Source organism: Phytophthora ramorum (assembly GCF_020800215.1).
Source record: "Phytophthora ramorum isolate Pr-102 chromosome Unknown Phyram_PR-102_s0001, whole genome shotgun sequence".
Taxonomy (NCBI): domain Eukaryota; phylum Oomycota; class Peronosporomycetes; order Peronosporales; family Peronosporaceae; genus Phytophthora; species Phytophthora ramorum.
Window position 1 is genome coordinate 4,704,627 of NW_027150647.1, and position 24,531 is coordinate 4,729,157.

At 49.5% G+C, this 24,531-nt stretch overlaps 4 protein-coding genes across 4 annotated transcripts; 3 read left to right on the forward strand and 1 right to left on the reverse strand.

Moving 5' to 3' along the window:
- Positions 1-445: 445 nt before the first annotated feature.
- On the forward strand, positions 446-5,020 carry KRP23_1198 (Voltage-dependent L-type calcium channel subunit alpha-1S; the record flags this gene model as incomplete). Its single annotated transcript, XM_067882409.1, has 5 exons — positions 446-645; positions 1,632-2,088; positions 2,152-2,229; positions 2,317-2,457; positions 2,528-5,020. 5 exons carry the CDS (start codon positions 446-448, stop codon positions 5,018-5,020), a joined length of 3,369 nt encoding a protein of 1,122 aa, XP_067751766.1.
- A 5,952-nt stretch (positions 5,021-10,972) lies between these two features.
- Positions 10,973-12,220, reverse strand: KRP23_1199 (uncharacterized protein; the record flags this gene model as incomplete). The annotated part of the gene is made up of 1 exon (XM_067882420.1): positions 10,973-12,220. The coding sequence occupies one exon, from the start codon at positions 12,218-12,220 to the stop codon at positions 10,973-10,975; it is 1,248 nt and encodes a 415-aa protein (XP_067751767.1).
- Positions 12,221-12,683: 463 nt separating this feature from the next.
- Positions 12,684-14,188, forward strand: KRP23_1200 (uncharacterized protein; the record flags this gene model as incomplete). Its single annotated transcript, XM_067882431.1, has 2 exons — positions 12,684-13,639; positions 13,714-14,188. The coding sequence occupies 2 exons, from the start codon at positions 12,684-12,686 to the stop codon at positions 14,186-14,188; spliced, it is 1,431 nt and encodes a 476-aa protein (XP_067751768.1).
- A 9,422-nt stretch (positions 14,189-23,610) lies between these two features.
- On the forward strand, positions 23,611-24,087 carry KRP23_1201 (uncharacterized protein; the record flags this gene model as incomplete). Its single annotated transcript, XM_067882442.1, has 1 exon — positions 23,611-24,087. One exon carries the CDS (start codon positions 23,611-23,613, stop codon positions 24,085-24,087), a length of 477 nt encoding a protein of 158 aa, XP_067751769.1.
- Positions 24,088-24,531: the final 444 nt, after the last annotated feature.

A 24,531-nucleotide genomic window follows, 5' to 3' on the forward strand; every position in this document is an offset into this window, starting at 1 on the left:
AACGTACCTTCTCAAAAGGGCGAGTCATCCCCAGGATCAGCGACACTTTCGTTTCTTGACAACTCCGGTGCGTCCGCCGGGCCCAGCGACTACCTTCTTCAGTCCATTGTCGCACAGTCTTGTGTGAAGAGCTCTCGGCCATAGTAGACACGACACGACCATGTCTGACGGACCACAGGCGAGCACTACAACTAGGCGGAAAACGTTTTGACATTTGGCAGTTTGCACTAACCAACCCGATGTGATACTGTGACTGCAGGGGTTCGGTGCAGACTATTTCGTGCTGCATGTCCTGCCGAGGCACTGCTGGCTACGACAGGGATGTATTCGCATCGTTACCCACAGATACTTCGATCGACTTGCTGTCGGCGTGATCACGACCTACGTGCTCATTCTCGGGCTGTCAGACTTCTCCGTGGTTGATGGCAGTTTGAATCCAGTCGGTATGGGATACAAGTACCAAGACGGCCACCTTGTCCAAGCATCCTCGGGGCAGAACCGTGTTGTGGAGCTTTCGCGGGCACCTTTTACGCTGCTCTTATTTGTGCACTGTATCCTGACAATGCTGGCGATGGGGCTTCAGGGCAAAGGATCCTACACGCGGGATGGAAAGAACCTCGCCGACTTGTTCATTCTGGCCGCAAGGTATACCACAAATGCGGTGAGGTTTGTGCGCACAAGTTCTAACCATGTCATTTGTGTAACACCTCTAGTATACTTGGGAACCTTCCAGGGACACCGAACGTGTCTGCCATCCGACTTATTCGACTTCTGTGGCTACTACGATGGCTGCTAGCTATTCGAGGAACGAGACTTCTTTGCTCTGCTCTGATCAAAGTTTTATCTGCACTTGGAAATGTGGTGGTCGTTCAGGTTTTCGTGTTTTTCGTTTTCGGCATTCTGGGTATCCAGCTCTTCGGGGGCTCCATGAATCATCGATGCAGATTAACAGAGTTCCCTGTCCGACTGCCGCTTGACAACAGCAGTACGCAAACGATTTGGCCTGTTCCCAATGCCTATCTCCAGCAGGTCTTCAATGACTCCGAATCATTTAAATGTTTGGACGCCAATAATGATGCGGGCGGATATACAAAAGAGGTATCCCCGTGGAATACCCCCCAAGATTGCTACTGGCCGGTTGATGACAATGACGAAATGCTCTGCAGCGAGCCCGAGCAATCGGGAGAGCACCACTGCTCCAGAGGAATGACTTGTGGCTCCGACTACGATGCTTTTGGGAACCCTAGGTTTCGTAATGGCAAAGCAATGGGATATACGCTGCATCGACCGAGCTTCAATTGGGGATTGACCACTTTCGACAATATCGGAGGTGCATTCTTCACCATTTTTCAGGTGATCACACAAGAAGGGTGGACCGGCATCATGTACATGGTGATGGACTCATCACAGCCCGTTGCGGGCGCGATTTTCTTCGTAGTCCTCATCGTCCTCTGCTCATTTGTCGTGATGACCCTGACAGTAGCAATCCTTGCTGAGGAGTTCAAGCTCGACCAGAGTCAAATTGCCACGGCGGAGACAGAAAAACAGGATAAAGAGCTCCTCGCAAAGCAGCAAAAGGCAGAGGGGTTGAGAGCCCGACGTCGAAGGCTCAACGGGGTTGTGACACACAGACGATTTACCGGATTCGTCATGGTCATTGCTCTCGTCAATACGATGGTGCTGGCGCTCGATCACTACCCGATGCCTGGAACGATGGATTCAAATCTCGAACTGGCGAACTTAGCTCTGCTTGTCATCTTTGTGGTGGAGATGGGAATGAAGCTGTCGGGTTTAGGATTGCGGCTGTATGCTCGAGATAACCTCAACCGGTTGGATGCATTTATTGTGATAGTGGGGATCCTGGAAGGTGTTGCTTCGCCTCCGTCTTTCATGTCAGAGAATCCCCCCAAGCAAGGAGCCGTATCAGTGTTACGGGCACTCCGCATCCTTCGTGTGTTCAAACTTGCTCGAGGGTGGGGATCTCTCCGACGGATTTTGAAAACGATCGCACATGTTGTGGCACGTACCTGCAACTTTGGTGCGCTATTCCTCCTCTTCATTTACGCTTACGCGCTTGTCGGTGTACAGGTAAGTTTTTTTTTCTGTTGAGATTTATAAAGCTTACTAATTAGCTTTGCTTCATCCTTATAGTTATTTGGCAACACGATGCGCTTCGATGCAGAAGGATATCCGACCCCATTCACACTGAATGCGTTCTGGAATGGATCGGTAAGCACTGTTGGTTGCTTAATGATTTATCATGCACATTTATGCCATATCTAAGCGTGCAGGGCTACTCACTGCTCGTCTGTGCAGGTTCCCCGAAACAACTTCGACACGATACTTTGGGCGGCTGTCACCGTTTTTCAGGTCCTCACCGGCGAAAATTGGAATGCTATCATGTTTGACGTCATCAGGGGCAATGACATGCTGGCGTGCATCTACTTCATCTCTCTCGTAAGTCTTCTGCCATAGGATACGTTTGGAGGTCGACCCGAATAACCGATTGAACATTCCATTCGAACAGGTGATCATCGGCAAATTCTTACTGATGAATCTGTTCGTGGCACTACTTCTGGTTACGTTCGAAGCCGACGATGAGGAACAACTTCTGCGAAGGCAAGAAAATACGCTCCAGTGGGTTCAGAAGATGTTGTCTGCCACGAGCTCGAAAGTGGCTCCGGAGACAAACGTTGAGCAGACTTCTTCCAAGCCAAGTGCACTTGCTGTGAGCAGTGCGGGCGATGAAGTTGGAGAGGATATCAGGATTGGCGATAAAGAGAGGGTCGTCAGTAAATCTGGTTCTAGCGTACCTCTCGCCAAGACAGTGTATGCTGAACAGACCCAAGCAGGAGAGCGCCAAAACATCAGTTCTGGTGGCATGGATAAAAAGCGAAGAAGAAATCTGCGTGAATTGCTGTCCGAGAGGGGAACAAAGTTGAGCTGTGCCAAAACCGAGCACACCACGACGGCTGTTGCTGGGCATGCAGAAGGTGCTCAGGCAGCTGCTGATCCATCTCGAGAGAGGTTCGCAGCCCGATCGCTGTTTCTCTTCTCGAGTTCATCGTCGATGCGGCGATGGACCACCGTTGTGTCGACCCTTCCATGGCTCAATCCAATAATCTTCGGGCTAATTATCGTATCTTGCATCACTCTCGCTCTAGACAATCCGCTGGCAAATCCCAACTCGGGACTTTCCTACTTCTTGGGAGGACTGGATGCAGCTCTGGGCGTGGCATTCATGATCGAAGTTGGAATCAAAGTCATTGCGATGGGTCTTGTTCTGAACAAGGGATCCTACTTGCGAAGCGTTTGGAACGTTATCGACGGTGTCGTCGTGATTTCGTCTGTCATCGTGCTGGCACCAGGACTGAGTAATAACCTATCGTCTCTACGGGCACTTCGTGGTGTACGAACCTTTCGTCCTTTGCGGTTGATCAGCCGCTGCCCAGGTCTGAAACTAGTCGTGAACGCCATGTTTGAAGCTGTCCCCGAGCTAGTGAGCGTGTTCTTCGTATGCATGTTCTTGTTCCTGGTCTTCAGCATCGTGGCAGTGAATTACCTGAAAGGGGGCTTCAATGCATGCGGCGGGATTGTTTTTGATGGCCTCTCCAACGACCAAGTGAATTTGCTTGTATCGCCGATGATCTGGGGATCACTGACAGATCGCCAGCAGTCTTGGTTTGCCAACTCGACGTGCGAAGGGTTTCCAACAGACCAATTGACGTCACAATACATTTGCGATTGCTGGGGGGCAGACTGGGGAGCGGTGCTACCTCAGAACTTTGACAATGTTGGTTCTGCTATGCTGACCTTCTTCGAAATATCAACCACGGAGGGGTGGGCCGACGTGATGATGGCTGCGATTGACACGAACGGTATCGGGATGCAGCCTATCCGAGACAACAATATGGGCTGGGCTCTTTTCTTCGTGATTTTCATCGTGATCGGCAGTTTCGGTGTTGTATGGCTCTTGGTTGGCGTTGTCATCGAAAACTTCAGCCGCATGAACGCCGCACTTGGCAGCGACTTCATGCTTACTCCGAGCCAGAAAAAGTGGAAAGCACGGAATGCAGCGGCACGAATTGGTCCAGTGCTGGTCGTCAACCCACCGAGCCACCCGTTTCGGCGCATGCTGTTCTTCATCGTAAGCAGAAAGTGGTTTGAGCGGTTCGTCATCATTTTCATCGTCATCAACACACTAATGATGGCAACGCAGCATTTCGGAGAATCGGTGATGTGGAACAGCATCGTCAATGCCGTTAACTCATTTGTTACCCTTGTTATCATTCTGGAGGCAGTCTTGAAGCTTGCAGCCTGTGGATGGGGATACTTTCGTGACCAGTGGAATCAATTTGACTTCTTCGTCGTGGCTTGTTCGATTTCAGGCGTTGTCATCGAGTCAATTACTTTTCAGGCGTCGCTTGCTATGCTGGTTCGCGTTTTACGAGTGACGCGCGTCTTTCGGTTGGTGAAAGCGTCAAAAAGTATTCGACAGATGTTGCTGGCGGTGCATCTCGCCCTCCCGGGGGTCGTCAACATTGCATCTCTCTTATTCCTGCTCCTGTTCACTTACTCGGCCATGGGAGTTCAACTGTTTGCCAAGGTAGCGCTGTCAGCCAATGTCGATGGCCACGCTAACTTTCAGAGCTTCGGCAATGGGTTCCTTCTGCTGTTTCGAACCGCTACTGGCGAGGCTTGGAATCGCTGCATGCACGATCTGGCATCGAGCCAAGATTGTGTTGTTGATCCTCCATTCGATCCTCGCATGTGCGGCTTCAGTGACGTCGAAGGGTGTGTGCCTCTGAATGGCTGTGGAAACTCGATTGCGTACATCTTTTTCTGCTCGTTCACACTACTCGTGACGTACGCCTTGCTTTATCTCGTAGTCGCCTTTGTGCTGGAGGTATTTTCACTCACCGAAACAGAAAAAAGCGTGGGAGTGAAAGCGTTTCGGATCAACCATCGGCAAAATGTCGTCGGGGATAGTTCATGCTGCCTCTGTGATTCAAGTTGGTAGCATGCTGTAAACACCAAGAGCACTCTTAGATAGATTCCATTTTTTTCACTTTTCAAAATATAAATGCATCGCAACTCGATAATCCAAGGGTGTTCTTCTGTCACGCATGACCTCGATGTCCTTTATTTGGCAACTTCAGACGCCCCTCCGAATCGCGCCGGCTTGGAATCAAACGATAATACGCTTTCCATGTTAACCGCTGAAAGATTCTAGGAGCCCTCAAAGGCCGCTCGTGCTTTGAAAGACACCAGGTTGTCGTTCTCACTCAGAGTTTGAACGTCAAAGAGATTTATCACCTTCTCATTAAAACGTCAGTTGGTCGCCAGAATCAAGAAGCGAAGAAATGCTACCAAGTGATGACAAAGATGGAGGTGCTAGGCAACGCCATGTGAGCTCTGCTGAGAAGACTGCTGCTGCACATACGTCCGACCTGATACTACAGACTGAAGATGCTCTTAAACCTGACCAAGATAAAAATGTTCAAGAAACTACGAACGAAACTACGAACGAGGTAGTACCGCGAGCTTCTCACAATTTGCCGAGGTTGACTGAAGCGCGAAGTGGAGAGTCATCCAAGTCGTCTAGGTCTCTGGCGAGCCTAGCTGCTGAAGTGGCAACTTTCCACGACGTCTTTGGTCTACTTGGAATTCCAACGGTGGCCATCTTGGTGCTGTCCGCGGGTTGGACCTTCGCACTAGTTGTTATTCAGGTGCACGCGGATGCGATGGCAAACCGCATGATGAAAACCACTGAGCTTGACAATGGAGACTTCTGGTTGCTTCCTCATAGAGATAAAGCGCTTGTGGGTTCTTCTGCGGTCTTGCTTTCGATCTTTGGAATTGGTTACACGGGAGTAGCAGTGTGGATGCTGTGCTTTTATCGTGCCGGTGCCAGAACAACAATCGCTGCTTCAAACTCAGCAGAACATGGATTGACGCCCTTCAACGTACTTCAAACCTTTGGCGCCTGGATCCGGGAGAAGTGTGGTGTATCGAGTGCTATTCGCCAATACTACTTCGTAAGCAACTGGTCATCGCGCACGATCTTGTAGAAGGTGGGGATTATTTCTGCTGTTTTGCTAACGCTGATATGTTTTGTAGACTGCAATGTTGGACGTCCCAGTCGATCGCACTCTTTACGTACCTCCGAGAAGGATTTTCGCCAACACTCATTTACTATTATGCTGTGCTGCTACTCTGTAACTGGCTCATTGCTTGTTATCGTTGTCTACGTCGTGTTGCTGACCCGGACTTGCTCGTTGCTCGACTCTGCTGCATGTGGGTTGGACAGGGTATTGTCATATGCTGTTTTATGTCATGTTGCTGAGCATTTCCATCTTGCTTGTAGTTTTGACATGTTTTTTGCAGTCTTTGAGCCGCTGGTGGTGCTTCTGTACTTCACCGACAATTTTCACTTTGACCATGCCGGATTTATGACAAAATTAGAGACGATCAGGCCTGGAACGCTTGATACGGTGGCCCGAGTATTCAGTGATCCGGTGGAGACCTCAAGCTTCCGCAACGCCATTCACTACGTTAGGTTCTCATCTGGTGAAGCCCTCTTCTTCAAATCTGCTCTTCATGCTTTCGTACTCTATAACTGGTGTCAAATCACACCGACGTTGATTCAAAATCGCCCCGAGCGCAAGGGTAAAGATTCAATTATGCCTGACACGGACAAACCACATCAGTCATTCAGCATGACGGACATAATTTCAAGAAAGACTGATGCTGAAGTTACGTTGAAGCCAAACGTTGGGAGACATGCTGTTGCAAAATTCTTCATATCCATTATATTTGCAGCTGCTGGAATCGGCATATTCGTGTACTCCATAGGATCAGTGCGATCCAGCGCGAACTTGTGCAGTAGGTACTACAGATGTGCTGTTGTGAGCTATCAGTGGAACTTTGGCCACGATCGCTGCACGTGCCTCGCGTTCATTGATCGACAAACTGTTCCCAAAATGTATGCCGAATGGATTAATCCGGTGGACACAACGGAAAATCTCGCAGAACTTGCAACTGCAGAGGAGCTGCGTATCGTGCAAATTATCAATCGTGCTGTTCCTGAGCTGCCGGAGCAACTACGAGGTTGCCACCACTTGCAGCAACTCATTTTGATGTATACGAAGCCTGAGAAGCTACCGGAATGGCTTTCCGAGTTCTCGGATCTGCAATACTTGTACGTATCATGCTTTAACCCTTCTCCAGAGGTCAACGTCATGCTAACAATGATGAATACTTGGTTGTATGTATTAATCAATGCCAGTCATATTGAAGGCGATTTTACAACTAGGAGACTTCAAATGGTGCCCGCCGGTTCTTTTGAAAACATGCCGAACCTCATGTTTCTTCACATGGGTGTAATTTCTGATGTGGAAGAGCTGCCGTCACTATCTGGCCTAAGCAATTTACGCTATTTGACATTGGCGATCGCTAGCTCTCTCGGAGAAATACCAAGTTTCGATGGACTTTCAAAGTTGACAAGTTTGAACATTGTCCATGCACCACGCCCAGCTGCGTTGCCATCTTTGGCACCGTTGGCTAGCCTTACGTCGTTAGTTATTCAACCCAGAAGTGCCGTATGTTGCAGTGGATACGTCAGAGGTGTCTGCGACCTGACCGAGACCCAATGCCTGCCACTTGCTGGTGAAAAGTATCCTCTCAGTTGTACGGACAAACGAGCTTCTGTCGAGGACATAGCCGTATTTACTTCGTTTGGAGATGCAATCTGCCCGGACTCACAGCCGGTGGATCCCGAAGCTACTGCACCCAGCAATTATTCTACCGACCAACTCTGCAGCGGTGTCAAATACAAGGAATGCTCTCTCAATGGAGTTCAAGGCATCTGCTACAATACGCGGATGATGATTATCAACTGTGCGACTAATTCAAAATACATTGAGATGCGGAAACTGCAAATCCTGCGTGGCGTTGGAGAGCCCTGCGATCCCTCAGTCGAGACTTGGCTGGGTTGCAGGTGAGTGGCAGCGTGAGTTTGACGTTGGTGCTAGCAGTTGAGGCCCATTTGACATATCTATTGCTTTCTATTCCATTCGCATCAGTTAAGCAAAGCTAGCCGGGAATGATCGAAAATCAATCCCAGCAGGTAGCATTCCCTCGTGCGTTCACCATTGCGTCGGCCCTGCGATTTCTAGCTAGAAGAAAGCTAACTATCGAAAGTGGGTGTTTACGGTATGATATTGCATCTTTCTTCGTATACATCCTCATTCGTATCAATCCTCATTGTTATTGTTACTACCATCCTGCACGCCTTCTGCTATTGACAACAGGAATCCTATCATTCTCGCAATGCAGGCACCCATGATTCATCCATTGTACGCAGGCAGAACGTCCGGTCCTTTGAAGGAGCAATCCCCAGGCTTGTAACTACGAGTGTGGGAGGCGATCTGTGCAATCGCACACCACATGCACGACGACGCGACCTTGCAGTCTTCTCGGCAACTCCCGGGAATCGTAAAGCGATCACGCACGTGCATTCGGATAAACACCACCAAAGGGGAGACAATCAAGAATTCTGCCAAAATGACCGTATCGCGAAACCCTGCCAGAAGAGCTGGAATGGTGTCCTTCCCTTTGGATGCCTCGTCCTTGGTGCAATATATCGTGCCTCCAACGAAACCAACGACGATGAGCACTACAGATACCCGGTACGACAGGACCCCCAAGCGTGCGTAGATCTGCGCCAGCGCGATGCACGGGCAGAGCGTCGACATCAAGCAGTTTGGAACGCAGTCGCTGCAGTCGTGGAGACCGACTGACCAGTTCCCGACATGGACCCCGTTGGGTGAGTTCGAAGCACCAGATGGGCCGGATGCAGTCACCGGGAAGACTTTGGCGGTGCGTGCACCAGGATTGCTTGCGTCGGGAGTTTTTGCGTCATGTGCAGTGTGTGTGTTTTCCATGTTACTCGGCAGAAAAAAAGCAGTGGTTAAAAGCTTGCTGCTAGGGCGTTGTCCTGTGGGGAGATGCAGGTTTGGTTGTTAGCCGCTGAAGGAGGTTCCTGGTGATTGAATGTGGCGCTGATGTTAACACGAAGGACGAATATAGACAGATAGCTCTGTTGTTAGCCGCTGGAGGAGGTCACTTTGATGTCGTGCGGTGTCTCGTGATCGACTGTTGAGCACGGTCGGCAGAAATAACACTCAAAATCAACGTCAATGTACTTCATACTATACGCGATGAAGGGTTGGAGTGTATTTCTGTTGGATGGCTTGGCTGTTTCCGCGAGTTTTTTGTAAGAGATGAATGACGTGTCTTCACGGTCATCTGTTTGGCTCATCACGACCGCTCAGGATTTGACAGTTTCTGATCCGACCAATGCTTGATGGCATAAATGTCTAATTGTGAGTTTCAACGTGATCAGAACTTGTGCATATAGGATGACAACTACTCTGCCTGCTCGGACGCGAAATCAAATCTTCATACCAATTGGAATAAAGCATCCAGGGTAGGCAAGCGCAAGTCTACTTGGGGATGTTTCCTTTGACATTGACGATTGCAGTAATATTTTAGCAGTACGATTTTTTAATGACATTTTTACGTGGTGCGAATCAACTAACTTCGATGCGACTGCTTTTAGATCACATATTGATAAACGGATTACATCCCCCATGTAGTGAAAATGGGATGGAGCACGCGATGCTTCATGATCTTATGAGTGCACAGATGAAGACGCTAGAAGAAGTTGTTGTCAACTGCATTCGAGCACATTCTTCAATTTGTTATCAAGGTAGACGACTTGGATCACGGCGATGAGCAGAGTGATTCCTGTGGACGATGGTGTCGTGGAAGTTGATAAGCCCGCTGTGCAAGCCCAGAACCAAAATGGTCAAGCTTCGCGGGATAATATTCAAACTGGAACGTGGTCCAACTCCCTGTCTGACTGCTGCAGCTCGTGTGTGCCAAACTGCCTAATGTCAACCTTCTGTCCGTGCATCTCAGTCGCTCAAATTTACGCTCGCATGGGCATCATTTCGTACGGAGTCGCCATGGGGACAGCAATCGTTGTAGTCATTGTTTGTGTGGTAATCTGTGCCGCTAATGGGGAGGCTGGAGGTGGCCTTGTCCTGGCATTTCTCTTTGGGGATGCCATGCTCACCCCACTCGTTTGGTATCTCCGCATGCAAGTTCGCGGTCGCTTTAAATTGGAGGCAGTTGCTGCGAGGATTGGTATGTGGCGTCGACTTGGAATTGCTGCGCCATTGCGCAGATGGCTTCCCATACCCGAAGCTACAGTCCGGGTGATTGCTCCTTCCGGGGACCGTCGGCGCTTCCACCATACCAGCACTAACCGCTTTGCTTGGATTAAAGGGATAATACAATACGCGACCGCGCAAATTCATTCAATCAATCATTTGTCAGTCAAGTACAAACTAGCTTTGTGTCTATACTCTGCCAGAGCCTTCCTTAGGATTACCGCGCGGCAACTTTGTTGTGCAATTCTGATCATAAAAAACTTGCCTGATACAATATCAAGCACTATTCTGCCTTCGCCAAGGTTAGCAAAATAGTCGTTATCCATAATACATTGGCGGGCAAGACAACATGTATGGTTATTAACTTGGAGTGGGTGCATTGCAAACAGAGCAAAACTTTAGGAGTCCCGGAAAACCCGAGACACCTGCAAATCCTAGACTTGTTTTGCCTTATTCCGCAGCTCGGTGACAATGCTGACTGTTGTTTTTCTGAATTGTTTGTCAATGCACTGGTTATATATTGGCAATCGTCCTGGTAGTGCAGCAGATCTCAAACCAGTGGGGTATCCGCTCAAATCAAACGACACTCACCAGGATTTACGACAGCAGCAATTGTGCTGCAAGCTGATAATTCATATCATGACACGTCTAATGTGGCGCAATTTTCAAGCTGACCACTACGAGTCCCAGTCTATCGTGTTTGTATCAGTGAATAAAAAGGATGTGGCCTGCACTTACTTCCTGTTGTCAAGTGTCTGCAGCATGGTCTGGCGAATCAAATCGTCGCCGTTCGTGCCACTGATGACCATCGGCACAACTTGTGCTAGACCCGTTTCGAGTTGAATTTTCTTTCGCTGGTAGTCGAACGATCGTTTCTCCGTCAGAAACGTGGCAGCAACCCCTTCTGCTTCGGCGTCAGCTTGAATCTTTGCAGCTTCTCTTTCAGCAGACTTAACAATTGCATCACTTTTAATCTTGGCCGCCGCAATATATTGCGCATAGTTTTGCTTCATATTCGCGAGACTCACTGCTGGCTGAGTCTGTGCACGCACTGCGGCAGCAGTTGCTGTGGCCACGGCATCGATTTTGTTTCCTTCGGCTTCTTTGATCTTATTAGCATATTCGGCTTTGTGCTGTGCAATTGTCACTTGGGCTTTGGCTTCGGCAGTTGTCCGCATTTCATTTCGGATGATATTTGCACGTGATTTAGCCGCTAACAGGTCTTGTACCTCTCTCTCATTCTCTTTTTGCACTGCTGTGAGCTTCTGAGTCTCCTCATTTAACAAGATGCGAAGTTGGTTCTCGTGATTCTTCTCTTGTTCGCCCATACGCGTCTTGAAAGCAGTCGTCCCCTCCAAGGTGGACGATAATGACGCTGGTAATTCCACGTCGGTGACTTTGACGTTGTGAATGAAAACTCCGAAGTGCACAAGCTTTTCGTTTAAATCCCTCTTCATGCCCGTAGCAAAGTCTTCGCGGAGATCGTGCACCTGGTCGTAGCGCACAGAATTCACGAGTCCACGGATCGCTTCTTCAGTCAGACTGTATAATAGTTCATCCAAACGATGAGCTCCGAGCGAATAGACAAACTTCACCGCATCATCTTCCGTTGGCCCTATCTGAAAGCTGATGGAGATATCGATATCAATCATCACGTTGTCCGAGGTGGGGCATCCTCGCACTGGATCTGAATATGCCACCGCTTGCTTGGTCACGATGTGCGAGACGCGATTCCATGCCGGCGAAAACAATGTCATCCCAGGGTTCATGACGCCAGAGTGTGCATTCCACGTCTGCTGCAGTACCCAAACACCTGACGGAATTTGCTGCATGAACGTGAAGAAAATTGGATAGGATGGAACTAGTACAAGAGGAATGCGCCCATCGGTCACTTTGGCGTTAAAGTGGCCCATAGCATCCATGGGCTGGCGAATGTCGACCTGCACAAGTCGATGGTATCTAGTGGGTTTATCTTCCACCATTTCTAGTTGGATGCACCTTGTTTGCGAAGAATTCGGTTGTGGGATGTAGTGCCGGACTCGACTGGAGTGGTTATCCCAGCAAACTATAATCGCTGACAGCTCTATGAGATCCCTCAGCTTCCGATTGTTTTGTGTTTGCAATTCACAACGGCTTTGAAGACCAGTCCCAAGAAGCATCCGAGAATGGCCACATTCAGTCCCATGCGATTGCTCGCAGTCAATTATACTTTCTGGTCATTACAGTTCAATCGACGTGTCAAACAGCGTGCATTGATTTTTCATACGTGTTGACTGCCATTCAAGGTCAACCTTGGGATAGTTCACATGCGACCAAGCTGAATGCTCATGTGCGATCAAGCAACAGCAGCGTGATCCCAGAAGCATGTTGGGAGTCCACCTAGCTTGCTACTCCCTTAACGCACTTTCAAATCATCCATCGCCTCGTACTTCTCGATCAAGCACCATGGCCGACGAGCAAAGTATTCTGATCGGCGACGGTCATCAAACGCGTTTGCTGTACACCGAGGCGAGCAGCATCGACAAGGCTAATCGCTTGTTTGGCGCATGCTACAATGGCAACACGGTGATTATAATCAATCCTCGACCGAGCATGTTCAGGCCATACATTCGCATTCCGGAAGGGATGTACGCTCTCGTTCAATTCCAAGGCCGTGACTTGAAATACGCTAAGGATGGCGTCAAAAGTCTCGTGTGGCCCGCTGGTTTCCACTGGGCAGGTCCATGGACACAAGTTTCTCACCTTGTGACAAAGCAATACATTGTATTCGAGACACCTATCAAGGGATGCAAGACTGCCGACAACGTCACAGTTAACATCGACATGTGCCTCATTCTGAGGATCATGGGCGACGCATCTAAAGGTGAGGACCCGGAACTCGTTGGAAGGTTTGTCTACGAATTAGGTCCCAATGGACTGGAAGTACAGCTTCGTGCGGCTCAAGATGAGGCTGTTCGTGCTTTAGCTCGAAGCGTTCAACATTCTGAAGTGTACAGGCTTCGTGACGGCACAATGCAAGATAGTTTTAACACCGGTGCACTTGCAAAACTGAGGCGCGAAGGTTCCGAATCCGGACCAGCACTAAACAATGTAAACGGTAGTGCTAATCAAGCCGTAAATGCTGATGCACCTCCACCACCCCCACCTGGACAAAAAACTCCTTACTACGTGACTGAAGACATCAAGAAGAACCTCAACGCACAATTCAACACGTATGGAGTGCAGATCACAAGCGTTGCAATCACAAATGTTCGACTCCCTGCAACGTTCCAGGAGCAGATGCAGAGTCGCACAACGCATTTAAGTGCCATCAAAGAACAAAATATGAAGCAGCTGAACGACATGCAACTGCTATCGTACAAGGAAGAAATTGACACGACAAAGCTAGCTCGCAAAATGAAGTTGATGGAGGAAGAGCAGCAAGGACAAGCAAGGTGCGCCGAAATTCAAAAAGAGATTGATATGGTTGACACAGACACTCGAGTGATTCAGGATCAAATGCCCAGGAGACCCGAGTGGAATGCAACAAGATTGCTGCTGAAGCAACATTGGCGATTGAGCAAATTCACGCGGACACGAAGCGAATTTCGAGCGAAATTGTGTTCCGTTCTGACACAGACATTAGACTGGTACTAGCCGAAGAGGAGGCTTACAAGATGCAATTGAAAGCTGAGGTCGAGGAAATTAGTAGTAGTGGAGAAGCTAAAGCAAAGGAAATAATTGCTCGTGCTGAAGGTGCAGCAGCGAAAAAGCTGGAGAAAGCTCGTGCGCACGCGCTGGATATGCAACGGCTGGAGTTGCTGTCGTCCCTCGCGCAAAACTCAAAGACAGTCGTAACAGGCAACAGTTCCAATAGTTTGCTGGCCGAGATGATGGTTGCGAACCAGCACGGAAGCGTGCTATTGAACGTGGGAGAAGGAGGACTTAAAGGGCTCGTTCAGGCATCGTAAGCAGCCGTGTACTTCATTAATACACATTTGAAAGGTGGTGAGTAGTAGTAGTAAATTATCACTCTTTCATCTGGGAGTAACAGAAATGTTGCCACAAAAGATTTTGGACTTCCTTTCCTGCAGCGCACATTCTTGCTTCCGTTCTGACTTTAAATTCAATGCATCTCACCTTCGTTTTTTCGTGATCGTATAACCATAATATAATAGTAAGAATGATTTGATTAACTAGTTAGTGGATTTCTCGCTCAATAGACCATCATGGCATCTGCACTTGTGAAATCTGTTTTATACTACGCTGTCCATGCAAATTCTGCTTTGCCTACACTTGCGGTAACCATAGGAGGTGATGTTCAATGACTGCCTCGTTAGGGTCTTCAGGAGATCTCTTTGGGGAATTTCCACATTCAAGATCCACTAGATAGTTCAGATAAGCCCCAGCCCAGAACAACTAGGAAGTAGGACTAGCTAGTAAAAACTAACAAGTTAACCACCTGAATTCTCTTTCTCGCGTCAAATCCTAGTCGTTATTACAATGTGTAATCAGTATCGTTAGACGAGAGTTTACTGACGAAGATAAGCGATAATAATGCGATCTCAAAAAAAAGATACTTCTGTGCGAGCTTTTGTCATCACGGGCAGCTTCGTTTTGCTAGTTACATTCTGCTATCAGTGTCTACGATTTATGACCGTATTGTCCAGATTGCCTAACCACGTAACGTGCAGGCGAATGCATCATCAACTTGTGTATTTAACCTACGATTGACCATAGTGAAGCCGTTGTTGAACGTCATCCTTTGTGGCTGTCGCAAGTCTATACATGCAGAATTAGTATCACAGGATTCGGAAAGCGCAAGTACAGATCCAACTGAGCGATAAATCTACTGGTCAATTCATTATTCTTCTTATAAACGTATGCATTAATGAGTAGATGTCGAGTTTCAATCTCTCATATTTCGTAAGGCTGTAGTGGACGGGTGGCTACGTGATCACATCATCGCCCAAGCTAAAGCCATCCATGAGAGGGCTGCAACTCCAAGAGTATTGAGCGACGACGCCGATGACGGAGTGGTGTACGATATGCCATCGATGAACACGTAGGCCTTAAAACTTATATCTCCAAGCGGAAGGCACGTGCCGAACTGATTAGAATACAATGTTCCACCGTTGGTCGGCGTCCCAGAGCAATTTTCGTTGGCATACTGCGAAATTGTGATGGTCTTCGCCGAATCGTAGGTATACTTTTTGGAGATCCCATCACCCGTTGGGTTGCAGCGTGCCTCAGAGAGAGACTTTGCCATGTGAGAATCACTAGCAAGGATCATCTTCTCGCAAGCCTTGTCGTAATAGAGAATCCACGCCACATGATCCTCATTGCTCCCTAGTGTTGCTGCTGTGTAAGCTGCAGTACTGGCATCCTCCATTTTGCTGCAGCCAAGCACGGCACTGTAGCCTGCATACCCGTCATCGGAATACACCCCGCAGGTAGAGTTGGCGACACAATCTTCATAAGAGATAAAGTAGTTGTTCTGGACAACGGCACCAGTGCATGTCGGAGAATCGTAAACTGTTTGAATCGCCCACTCCCAGCCAGCCCGTGATCCGAGCGGCATGCTAGTCAAACTCAGAGCGAGCAAGTAGAATCTGGTGAGCGGTGAAGACAGCATGGCGTGATCTCTCGAGTCTTGATAAACGGTTAGTTGGAAGTTGAAGCGATGGTGGGCACAATGAGAACCGACAGATTTTCTCGATTTGCACGACTTGAGTGTCTGGGCTTGTGATGGGGCTTGTCGTCGATTCAGGAAAATGAAGACTAACGACGTAGTAAACAAATGAAAACGATGGCACGTCCTCCAACACCACCCCATTGGTGTGCATCCAGAGTCCTTATCCACGGGCATTTGTTTAGATTATCTACAGCTCTGAGATCGTACCGTCATAAGAAAAGCTTATGACGCTTATATATGGGCACTACTCAAGAGCAGGTTATATGCGTCTGTAAGCACATGAAATATCTTAATTATAGGCACTTGTGTTCAATGACCTACCTAACGTCCATTTCCGACGATCGCGTATACAATTATATCGCAACTCGAGCCGCAGTAGCACTGCTAAACTTGATTGCGACAGCCCACTCGCCCGGATACCTCGATCCCACGAGAACGGGAACGACGTGTTGCTTTATTATTGACCTTTGTTTTTTTACTTCGTGAGTTGGCAACTGCGACACTGGACGCCTTCCAAAAATGGTCTATGCACCTGCCATAGCTGCAGCAGATATGCCGTGCCTTAAAAAGATATATGCCGCTATAACGCTAAAAGTCTCCACCACAAACAGCACAGTCATCTTACCCTCGTCCGGTCCAAAGTGTCAAAACGTGATAGTTATGAATACTGTAAAGACATTTCAGGGTGGACACCATCTTCGTCGAGATCTTCAACCTCATTATCAAATTTGCAGTCAACAGACGCGAAGCCTCTCCGAGCATGGCGGAAGAGGAAGACAGCCTGTTGTTGATGTGTACAGGATTCGCGAAGCACAACGCCGAGCTCCACACCGCTCGCCGCAAGAAGCATGACGTGTCACCTTATGTGTCTGGCAGTACCTGACATCTTAGTGCCTGGACTGCCTGCGTGTGTGGACCTAAGTGCGGGGCCTGACAAGCTGCCTGAACTGTTGGCTGCCAACATACTGTCCTAACACGCGAAGAAGATGATCAGCTGAGTACTGTTCCTTTTAGAGAGGGTAGCCTTGCTCATGCCATACTCTACAGCGCCATCACCTCTGCTCGGCAAGGGAATGGATGGAACTACCATCCCGCTTCCTTGACAGTAAACATCGGCATGAAGCCATTATTCTAGGTAGATGTTGATGAAAGCATGTAGCACTGACGGTTGGTAAGTGCGAATTGATGTTCAATTGCGAGTTAGTAGGAGCTATATGGTGAACACTACATGCCAACCGGGAGGCGGCTTCCCTATTGGGATCAACGTCTGCTATCAGCCCCCTGGTATTAATGCTCGGGTCTTTACTGCCGCGTGCATCATGCCGCTGGGGTTGATCGCTATCGACGTGGTGCCTTGGTTATGAATATGGATCGACCGCAGACTGGCGCTCTTGGAGATATGTCTGGTGAGCCTGCATTCTCCTGCACCGGAGAGCTGCCGACGGGCGTGTCCTCAGCAGCACAGGCGCAGATGCCTTAGCCTCGACAAAATCGACGTGAAGCTGATGGCTTCAAGACAGCCTGATGAGGCGATGTCGTGTCTGTGATTGCCTTCCCCACTACAGTGCTAAGTTCCCCATGGGGGCGTCACCGTTCCCGTGGAGCTGTCCGCGTCAGCATCCTCACAGCGAGGTTATCACATGTACACGCCATTCCGGAGCCACACGGACCATGTACTTCTGGATGCATTGAGAAGATGCAGGCAGATAGGAGCGAGCGACCTTTGAGTGGAGAAGACCGAAAAGGAAGACACTTGGTTCCCACAGAGAAGAATTGGGATTGAGGAGGAAACCTCGCAGGTGACAACCTCCTCTGATAGTTATACATGCAGAGAACTATCTGTCGCATACAAATAGTCAACCGCCTATAAAGACTGGACACAAGCAACTTCAACCTCAAGGTGGTCAGCTGTGAGCTGGCGGAGCTCGACACGCCATCTCCACACTCCCACTTCGAGTCAGCCTTGCTCGCAGTCGTTCGCCTAGCTCGCAAGCTAGTCACGGCTTTCTGCATTGCCATCCGCAATGGCCAGCGGCAACGGCACTACGTTCAACCGCTCTCGAAACTTTCGAAACAACGTAGGACCGAGCGCCTTCGTAAAGATGTCGGCGAGGTTTTCTGCCGATGGGCAGTAGCGCACTTCGAACTCGCCACGCTCATGAAAGTCCCGCACCTTATGGTACTTCAGGTCCACGCTCTTCGTCTTGTAGTTTCCCTTGATCTCCGTTAGCACAGTGATCGTTGCCTGGTTGTCTTGGTAGAGTACTGTAGGTTTATGACGCTTGAGCTTGAGCTCTTTGCACAAGTTGTGCGTCCATACGATCATGGTTGAGCACTCGCTCGCGGCGACGAACTCGGCGCAGCACGTGTCGTCTGTGACGATCCGCTGTTTGCGTGACTTGTAGGCATACGTACAGCCGTTAAGCTGCAACACGTACCCCGTGATCGAGTGGCGGTCATCCTTCTCGTTTCCAAGATCGGCGTCCGCGTACGCCACAAAGTGCAAGTCGGGCGTCTCCTTCTTCTCCCACACAAGACCGTAGTCCGAGGTACCTCGCAAGTACCGTAGGATCCGCTTGGCCATGCTGTAGTTCACGTGTGTGTACTTGTTCAAGTACTTGCCCAACGTTCTCACGGCGTTAGCCAGCTCTGGACGAGAGCACTGTACCAAGTACTGAAGACATCCCACAATAGCACGATATGGTAGATTCTCATCATTTACTTCCTCTGCATCCGAAGCTGCAGGTAAAGGAAGAGCACCAACGGGTTGCGGCGTGGCAACTGCTCGGCACTTGTCCATGTTAAATCGGCTAAGAATCTTCTCGATGTAGCCGCGCTGCGAGATCCACATTGCCTGGCCTAGAATGTAGTTAATCTCCATGCCCAACAACAAGCTCACAGACCCTAAATCCTTGATCTTGAACTTGCGTTCCAACTCGCCCACGACAAGCTTGATGTTCTTTGCATTGGCAGCGATGACAACATCGTCCACGTAGACAGTCAGAAATATCGGACTTCCTCCCACTACTCGCCAGTACACCCCATTGTCCATCTTCGATCGCTTAAAGCGGCATGAACGTAGGTGCTCGTCGAGCATTTTGTACCAGATCAACGGCGCTTGCTTTAATCCATATAGACTTCTTAATAGCCTACACACACGACCGCTTCCGTCGTCAAAATACTCCGGCATTTCCATGTAAATCTCTACGTCGTCCCCGATCGGGCCGTTCAAGAATGCCGTGACAAAGTCAATGTGCTCGCACAACAGACCGTAATGCAACGCAAACAACAAAACCAACTTGACTGCTTCGTACGAGACCACCGGAGCGTACGTCTCCCAAAAATTTACCCCGTACTGCTGCTGGCAACCTTTGATCGTAATGCGCGTGCGGTGGCGGATCACCTGTCCCATTGGGTTCCGCTTCCTCACGAAGATCCACTTGTTAGTCAGAACCTTCTTTCCCTTTGGGCGCTCCACCAGGTCCCAAGTGTTGTTGCGCATCAAGTCAGAATACTCCTTCTCCAAAGCTTCTTTCCACTTCTCAGCATCAGGTGCTTGAAGAGCCTCCTGGATACTCTGTGGCTCCATGAGCAAGTTTACAGCTTGTACCACTAAACTCGCGGGAATCTCAACTTCATAGTCCTGCAGTCGGACATTGGGACGACGAACACGTGAAGAACGGCGAAACGATGTTGCCGCGCGCAAGGCTTCATCTCTCCACCCATCGGCTTCGTCGTCGTCTTCACTGTTCATATCCACAAAGCCCTCGTACGACGTGATACGATCCAATAGATCGGCCGGGTTTCCAATACTAACATCCCCCTCATATTGATCGCCATTACCAGTATCAACATCATTTCCTGCGAAATAACCGCTATCGTGGTCTCCCACTGAAGGCGAAGTCTGTCGATCCGGCAGAGATCTGGCTGTTGCCTCCTGACTGCTATTAAGCAAGTCTACAACGCTATCAACACCACTTTCATGTTCAGACACCTCACGATGAAAAGCGTTAGCTCCCCGCTGAAGGACACCCTCGGATGTCGGCAGAGCAACTGCCGCAGCAGTCTCCGTTGGAACCTCTTGCCCCGTTATCAGCCAACGACCAGGCGCACCTGACGTTGTCAAAACAGCAGATTCGTTTCTTTCATCAGCAGGACAACCACAGCTAACGTGAACTTCACAACGTTGACGCTTTGAAGGGCCCGTGCAATCATCATGAGAGCGGCGCGTCACGTCAACAGTCTCTCGATGCATAACAGGTAGTCGCACGTAGGGTATGATCTGAGGCAACGCATGCCGTCCTCGACCATAGCGGTTTGAGAGTAGCTTGATCACATACGAAGCCTCCACAGTCCAGTCTTCTTCAAACTCGACTGAGCGAACTTCCACAATGTTACCCGTAATCAAGTTCAGGATGCGATAGCTCTCTGAATGCTTCGCGTACCCTACAAACAATCCCGGCTTCCCAGGGTTTTCTAGCTTGCTCTTGCGCAACACCTTGGGCGTGAAGATGAAAGCTATGCAGCCCCACGTCCGCAACGAGGTCATATCCGGGCGCTCACCGAAGCGGCGAAAGTATGGAGTATCACCTTCAAGTGCATTGTTTCCGCTGATGTTCATCACTTCGATAGCAAACCCGAATGCTTCACCCCAAAGTAGCCACGGCATATTGGCCGCAGTCAGCAAGCATCGAACACGAGAGAGCACCACTCCGTTCATTCTCTCCACCAACCCGTTCTCTTCAGGACTGTATGAGTTCGTTGTGGTGTACTCGATCCCGTTGCCTTGGAGGAACGTCTTCAACTTGTTGTTGAAGAGCTCCTTGCCTTGGTCCGAGTTGAACACCTCCACCTTATTTCCTTGCGCTATGACCCATTTCAGGTGAGCCAGCACCACATCAGAGGAATTCTCCTTTCGATATAACATAAAGCCCCAGAGATAGCGACTAGCCTCATCCTGTATCAATTGAAAGTGCTCATAGTCATCGTAAGTGACCTCTTTAACGTAGCACATGTCACTCATCAGCTTCTGGAATGGCCGAGTTGCTCGACGAGTCAGTGTCTTCTTGTACGACATGCGGATCATTTTTGCCGCTCTACACGACCAACACGGCGATCTCATGTCCTCAGACAGATCAACCTTCATGCCGGTAGCGACCTCGTCTCGCACCATCCGCCGCAGGGCAGGCGGGTTGAGATGACCCAGACGTAAATGCCAGCGTTCAAGCAAAGAATCACTGTCCTTCTTACGCTTCAAAATCACTCTTGAGTCACTTTCATTTGTCTGCTGTCGAACTTCACTCTGCACCTTATACACAGCTGCTGCCATCGCCTTCAAGCGGTATCGACGGTTAGTCTTTGTCAATAGCAGCTCAACATGCTCTTTACGTAGCCAACACACACGTTGTGAGTTGATAAACCCATACTTCACAGTCCATCCATCGTTCTCCAGCATGTCCTGGCTCAGCAAGTTGTCTGGTGCTTCTGGTGAGAGCAACACATTCGTGAAGGGCAACATCAGTTCATTATATGGTGACTTATTGCTCGTCACCCGCAGAGTCACGTCACCAACGTCCTCATCTTCCCTTGTATTTCCGTCGTACCCCAGGAAGAAGTGCAATTGATCCTTCCGGATATTGTACAGAACTGAGCGGTTGTTGCATACGTGCACGTCACTCGCCGAATCAAGGACCCACTCCATTTCAGTACCAGCAGAGGTCTTGACCGACGTAGCTGCAATAACAGAAGCACCACGCACACGACAACAAAGACCACTTGAATTCTTGCTAGTGCGCTTGGTATTGTTACCACCGCTCTTGTTCTCCCACCGCTTGAACTCCGAGATGGCAGGACGGTCAGACTCATCCGACTTCCGACTTGGACAGTTGGCTCGAAGATGTCCAACTTCACCACACTCATGGCAGGTTCGGGTCTCTTTCTTTTTGCAATTCTGCTTCCTTTCCTCGTTCCTTTGATTTGCTTTATAACGACCTTTCCTTCTGTTCTGCTTGCCTCTACTTGAATTCCCGTTCGGCTTTGTCGTAGCCGAGTCATCCTTCGCTTGCTTTCCACATGAGCAAACATGCACAGGCTTCGCGTCCGCTTCGCAAGCAACACGTTCATCAAGAGCAGACTCAGCACGTAGGGCATTCATCACCTGCGTTGCAGTAGGTACAGGTCGTACAGCTCCACCATCACGAACCACGTAGTGTTTCGAGAACTGACGTACGACATCACGATGTGTCCTCGACACATGACCCAGCAAAGTCTCAGCATAATCTTCGTCAGTGATCTGCTTGCCGTAATGGAAAAGCTGGCGGCGCAGTGTCTCCATTTCCCGAAGCCACTGGTCCATAGTTTTGTCAGGTGTGTACCGATTCGAGACAAACTCATCTCTAGTGAAGATGTAATTGGAGTATTCGCGCTTCGTTTGTCTGTCAACAAAGCGACTCCACATAGCCTCCGCAGACTCCTCTTGGCAGATCATCTCAGCATCAGCTGCTGGCACGCCATATAAAATGGCCTCACGAGCTGCATTATCTCGTGCTGCTAAGTCAGTAAAGTTCTGCTGATCACTACGGTAAGATCCATCCACCACACACCAACAACCTAGGCGAGTTAAGAAAGCACGAAGCTGTACTGAATAAAGATCAAAACTTCCTTTCATCACTGGTGGTTTGTGCGAAATATCCAGCTTCACAGAAGTCAAACCAACTCGAGGCACTCCAGCACCAGTTTGAGCCACTCCAGCCTCGACTGGAAGTACGCCAGCACCATGAGTAGCAGCTCCACCAGGTGTTCGCATCCCAATAGGACGAGCTCCAGTAGCCACACCGAGACCACTGCTCGGCACTACCTCACCACGAGACAAGCTCACTCCACCAGCAGGCTGCATTCCATTTCCAGGTACAAACCCAGTGAAAGGTAGTCCACCTCTAGGCAAACCATCATCGGCAACGTAATCTCCAACACCCGCGACATGACCACCAGCACCAGCAATAAGACCTCCGGTAGATCCATCTTGACCAGCTAGTGTAGCCATAACAGGCGTCGTCGCTGAAGGCACGCGAATCGTAGTCCCAGTAGTCGTCACTTGTTGCGCTCTCGGTGCTCCACCCGCTGCAGGTGTCGGCGGCGGCGACGTTCCTGGCGGTGGCGGCTGTCTTCCACTCATTGCAGTCGCGATAGGCTCCAAACGTAATTTTGGGCTCAGAACCTGAGAAGATGCAGGCAGATAGGAGCGAGCGACCTTTGAGTGGAGAAGACCGAAAAGGAAGACACTTGGTTCCCACAGAGAAGAATTGGGATTGAGGAGGAAACCTCGCAGGTGACAACCTCCTCTGATAGTTATACATGCAGAGAACTATCTGTCGCATACAAATAGTCAACCGCCTATAAAGACTGGACACAAGCAACTTCAACCTCAAGGTGGTCAGCTGTGAGCTGGCGGAGCTCGACACGCCATCTCCACATGCATGAGAATGAGTCAGCACGTGAGAGTTGGAGAGGAAAATGAAGCCTCGGAGAGAAGCGTACCTGGTATGGAGGACAAGAAAAGTGATATCCGCGTCCCAGATTGATTTCTTTGGGGAGGTGCTTTATGAAATGCACAATACGCAAAAAAAGACTCAGTCGCCAGCAGTGTTTTTTTCTCGTTTGCAGACAGTTGGCAAGTCGCTTCTCTTTCCGTCAATCTCCATGGCTACCTCCGCCAAGCGCATCAAGCTCACCAAGCGCCCCGAGCCCCTCGTTATCGACCCGGACCACCCTGTCACGCTCTGGGCGCTGACGGTCGCCAATGCACGGGGGCTCAACTACGAGATTGCCATGCTCGTGAGCCAGTTCCTGACCCCGTCTTACTTGAACCTGGACAAGATCTCCAAGAACAAGCTTGAGTTGATCGCTTCGCGGTTCTTGATACGGAATTGCTCTGTCATTTATTCGTTCCGATGCTGGGTGGGTGCGAGCATTGAGATGATGAAGTGCTTCCGGCGCGCCAATATCCGCATGCACACGACTCTTGCGTTGGAGGAGGCTGCCTATAATGGCCATTTAGACGTGGTCAAATGGCTGTATGCCAACAACTGCTCGAAGTACTGGGCGATTGATGCGATGGACTTGGCCGCCGAGAACGGCCAACTGGACGTGGTCAAGCCTATTCGTATGAATGGCTAGAATATTTGCAAAATATATTTTACCTTGGTATTCGCATGTAGATATTCATATTTTGGCTGTACTTCCGACAAATATTTGTCGGAAAGTGTCGGAATGGAAACCCTAACCCTAATACTTTTAATTGGACAAAATAGTGGAATAACGTTATGTAATTGGTCAAAATAAGGATGCGTAACAATCCTGCCTTGTTAGCTGTCGGAAAGACGCGTATATTCATCCATGCCATCAGCTTTACCAAAGCCGTGGCGGTACTGCACCTCACACAACCAGATCTCCTCCTTTGTGCAGACTCGGCAACTGAACCACCAACGTTGCCACCATTCCATCTTCTTTCTCCGTGTCTTGGCGCTTCAGGAAGTGATCTCCTTCTTCGTAGACCAGAAGCTTGTACAACACACATCGCATCGACACGCCCTCGTAGCCCAGTCGATGAGCCATAGTATC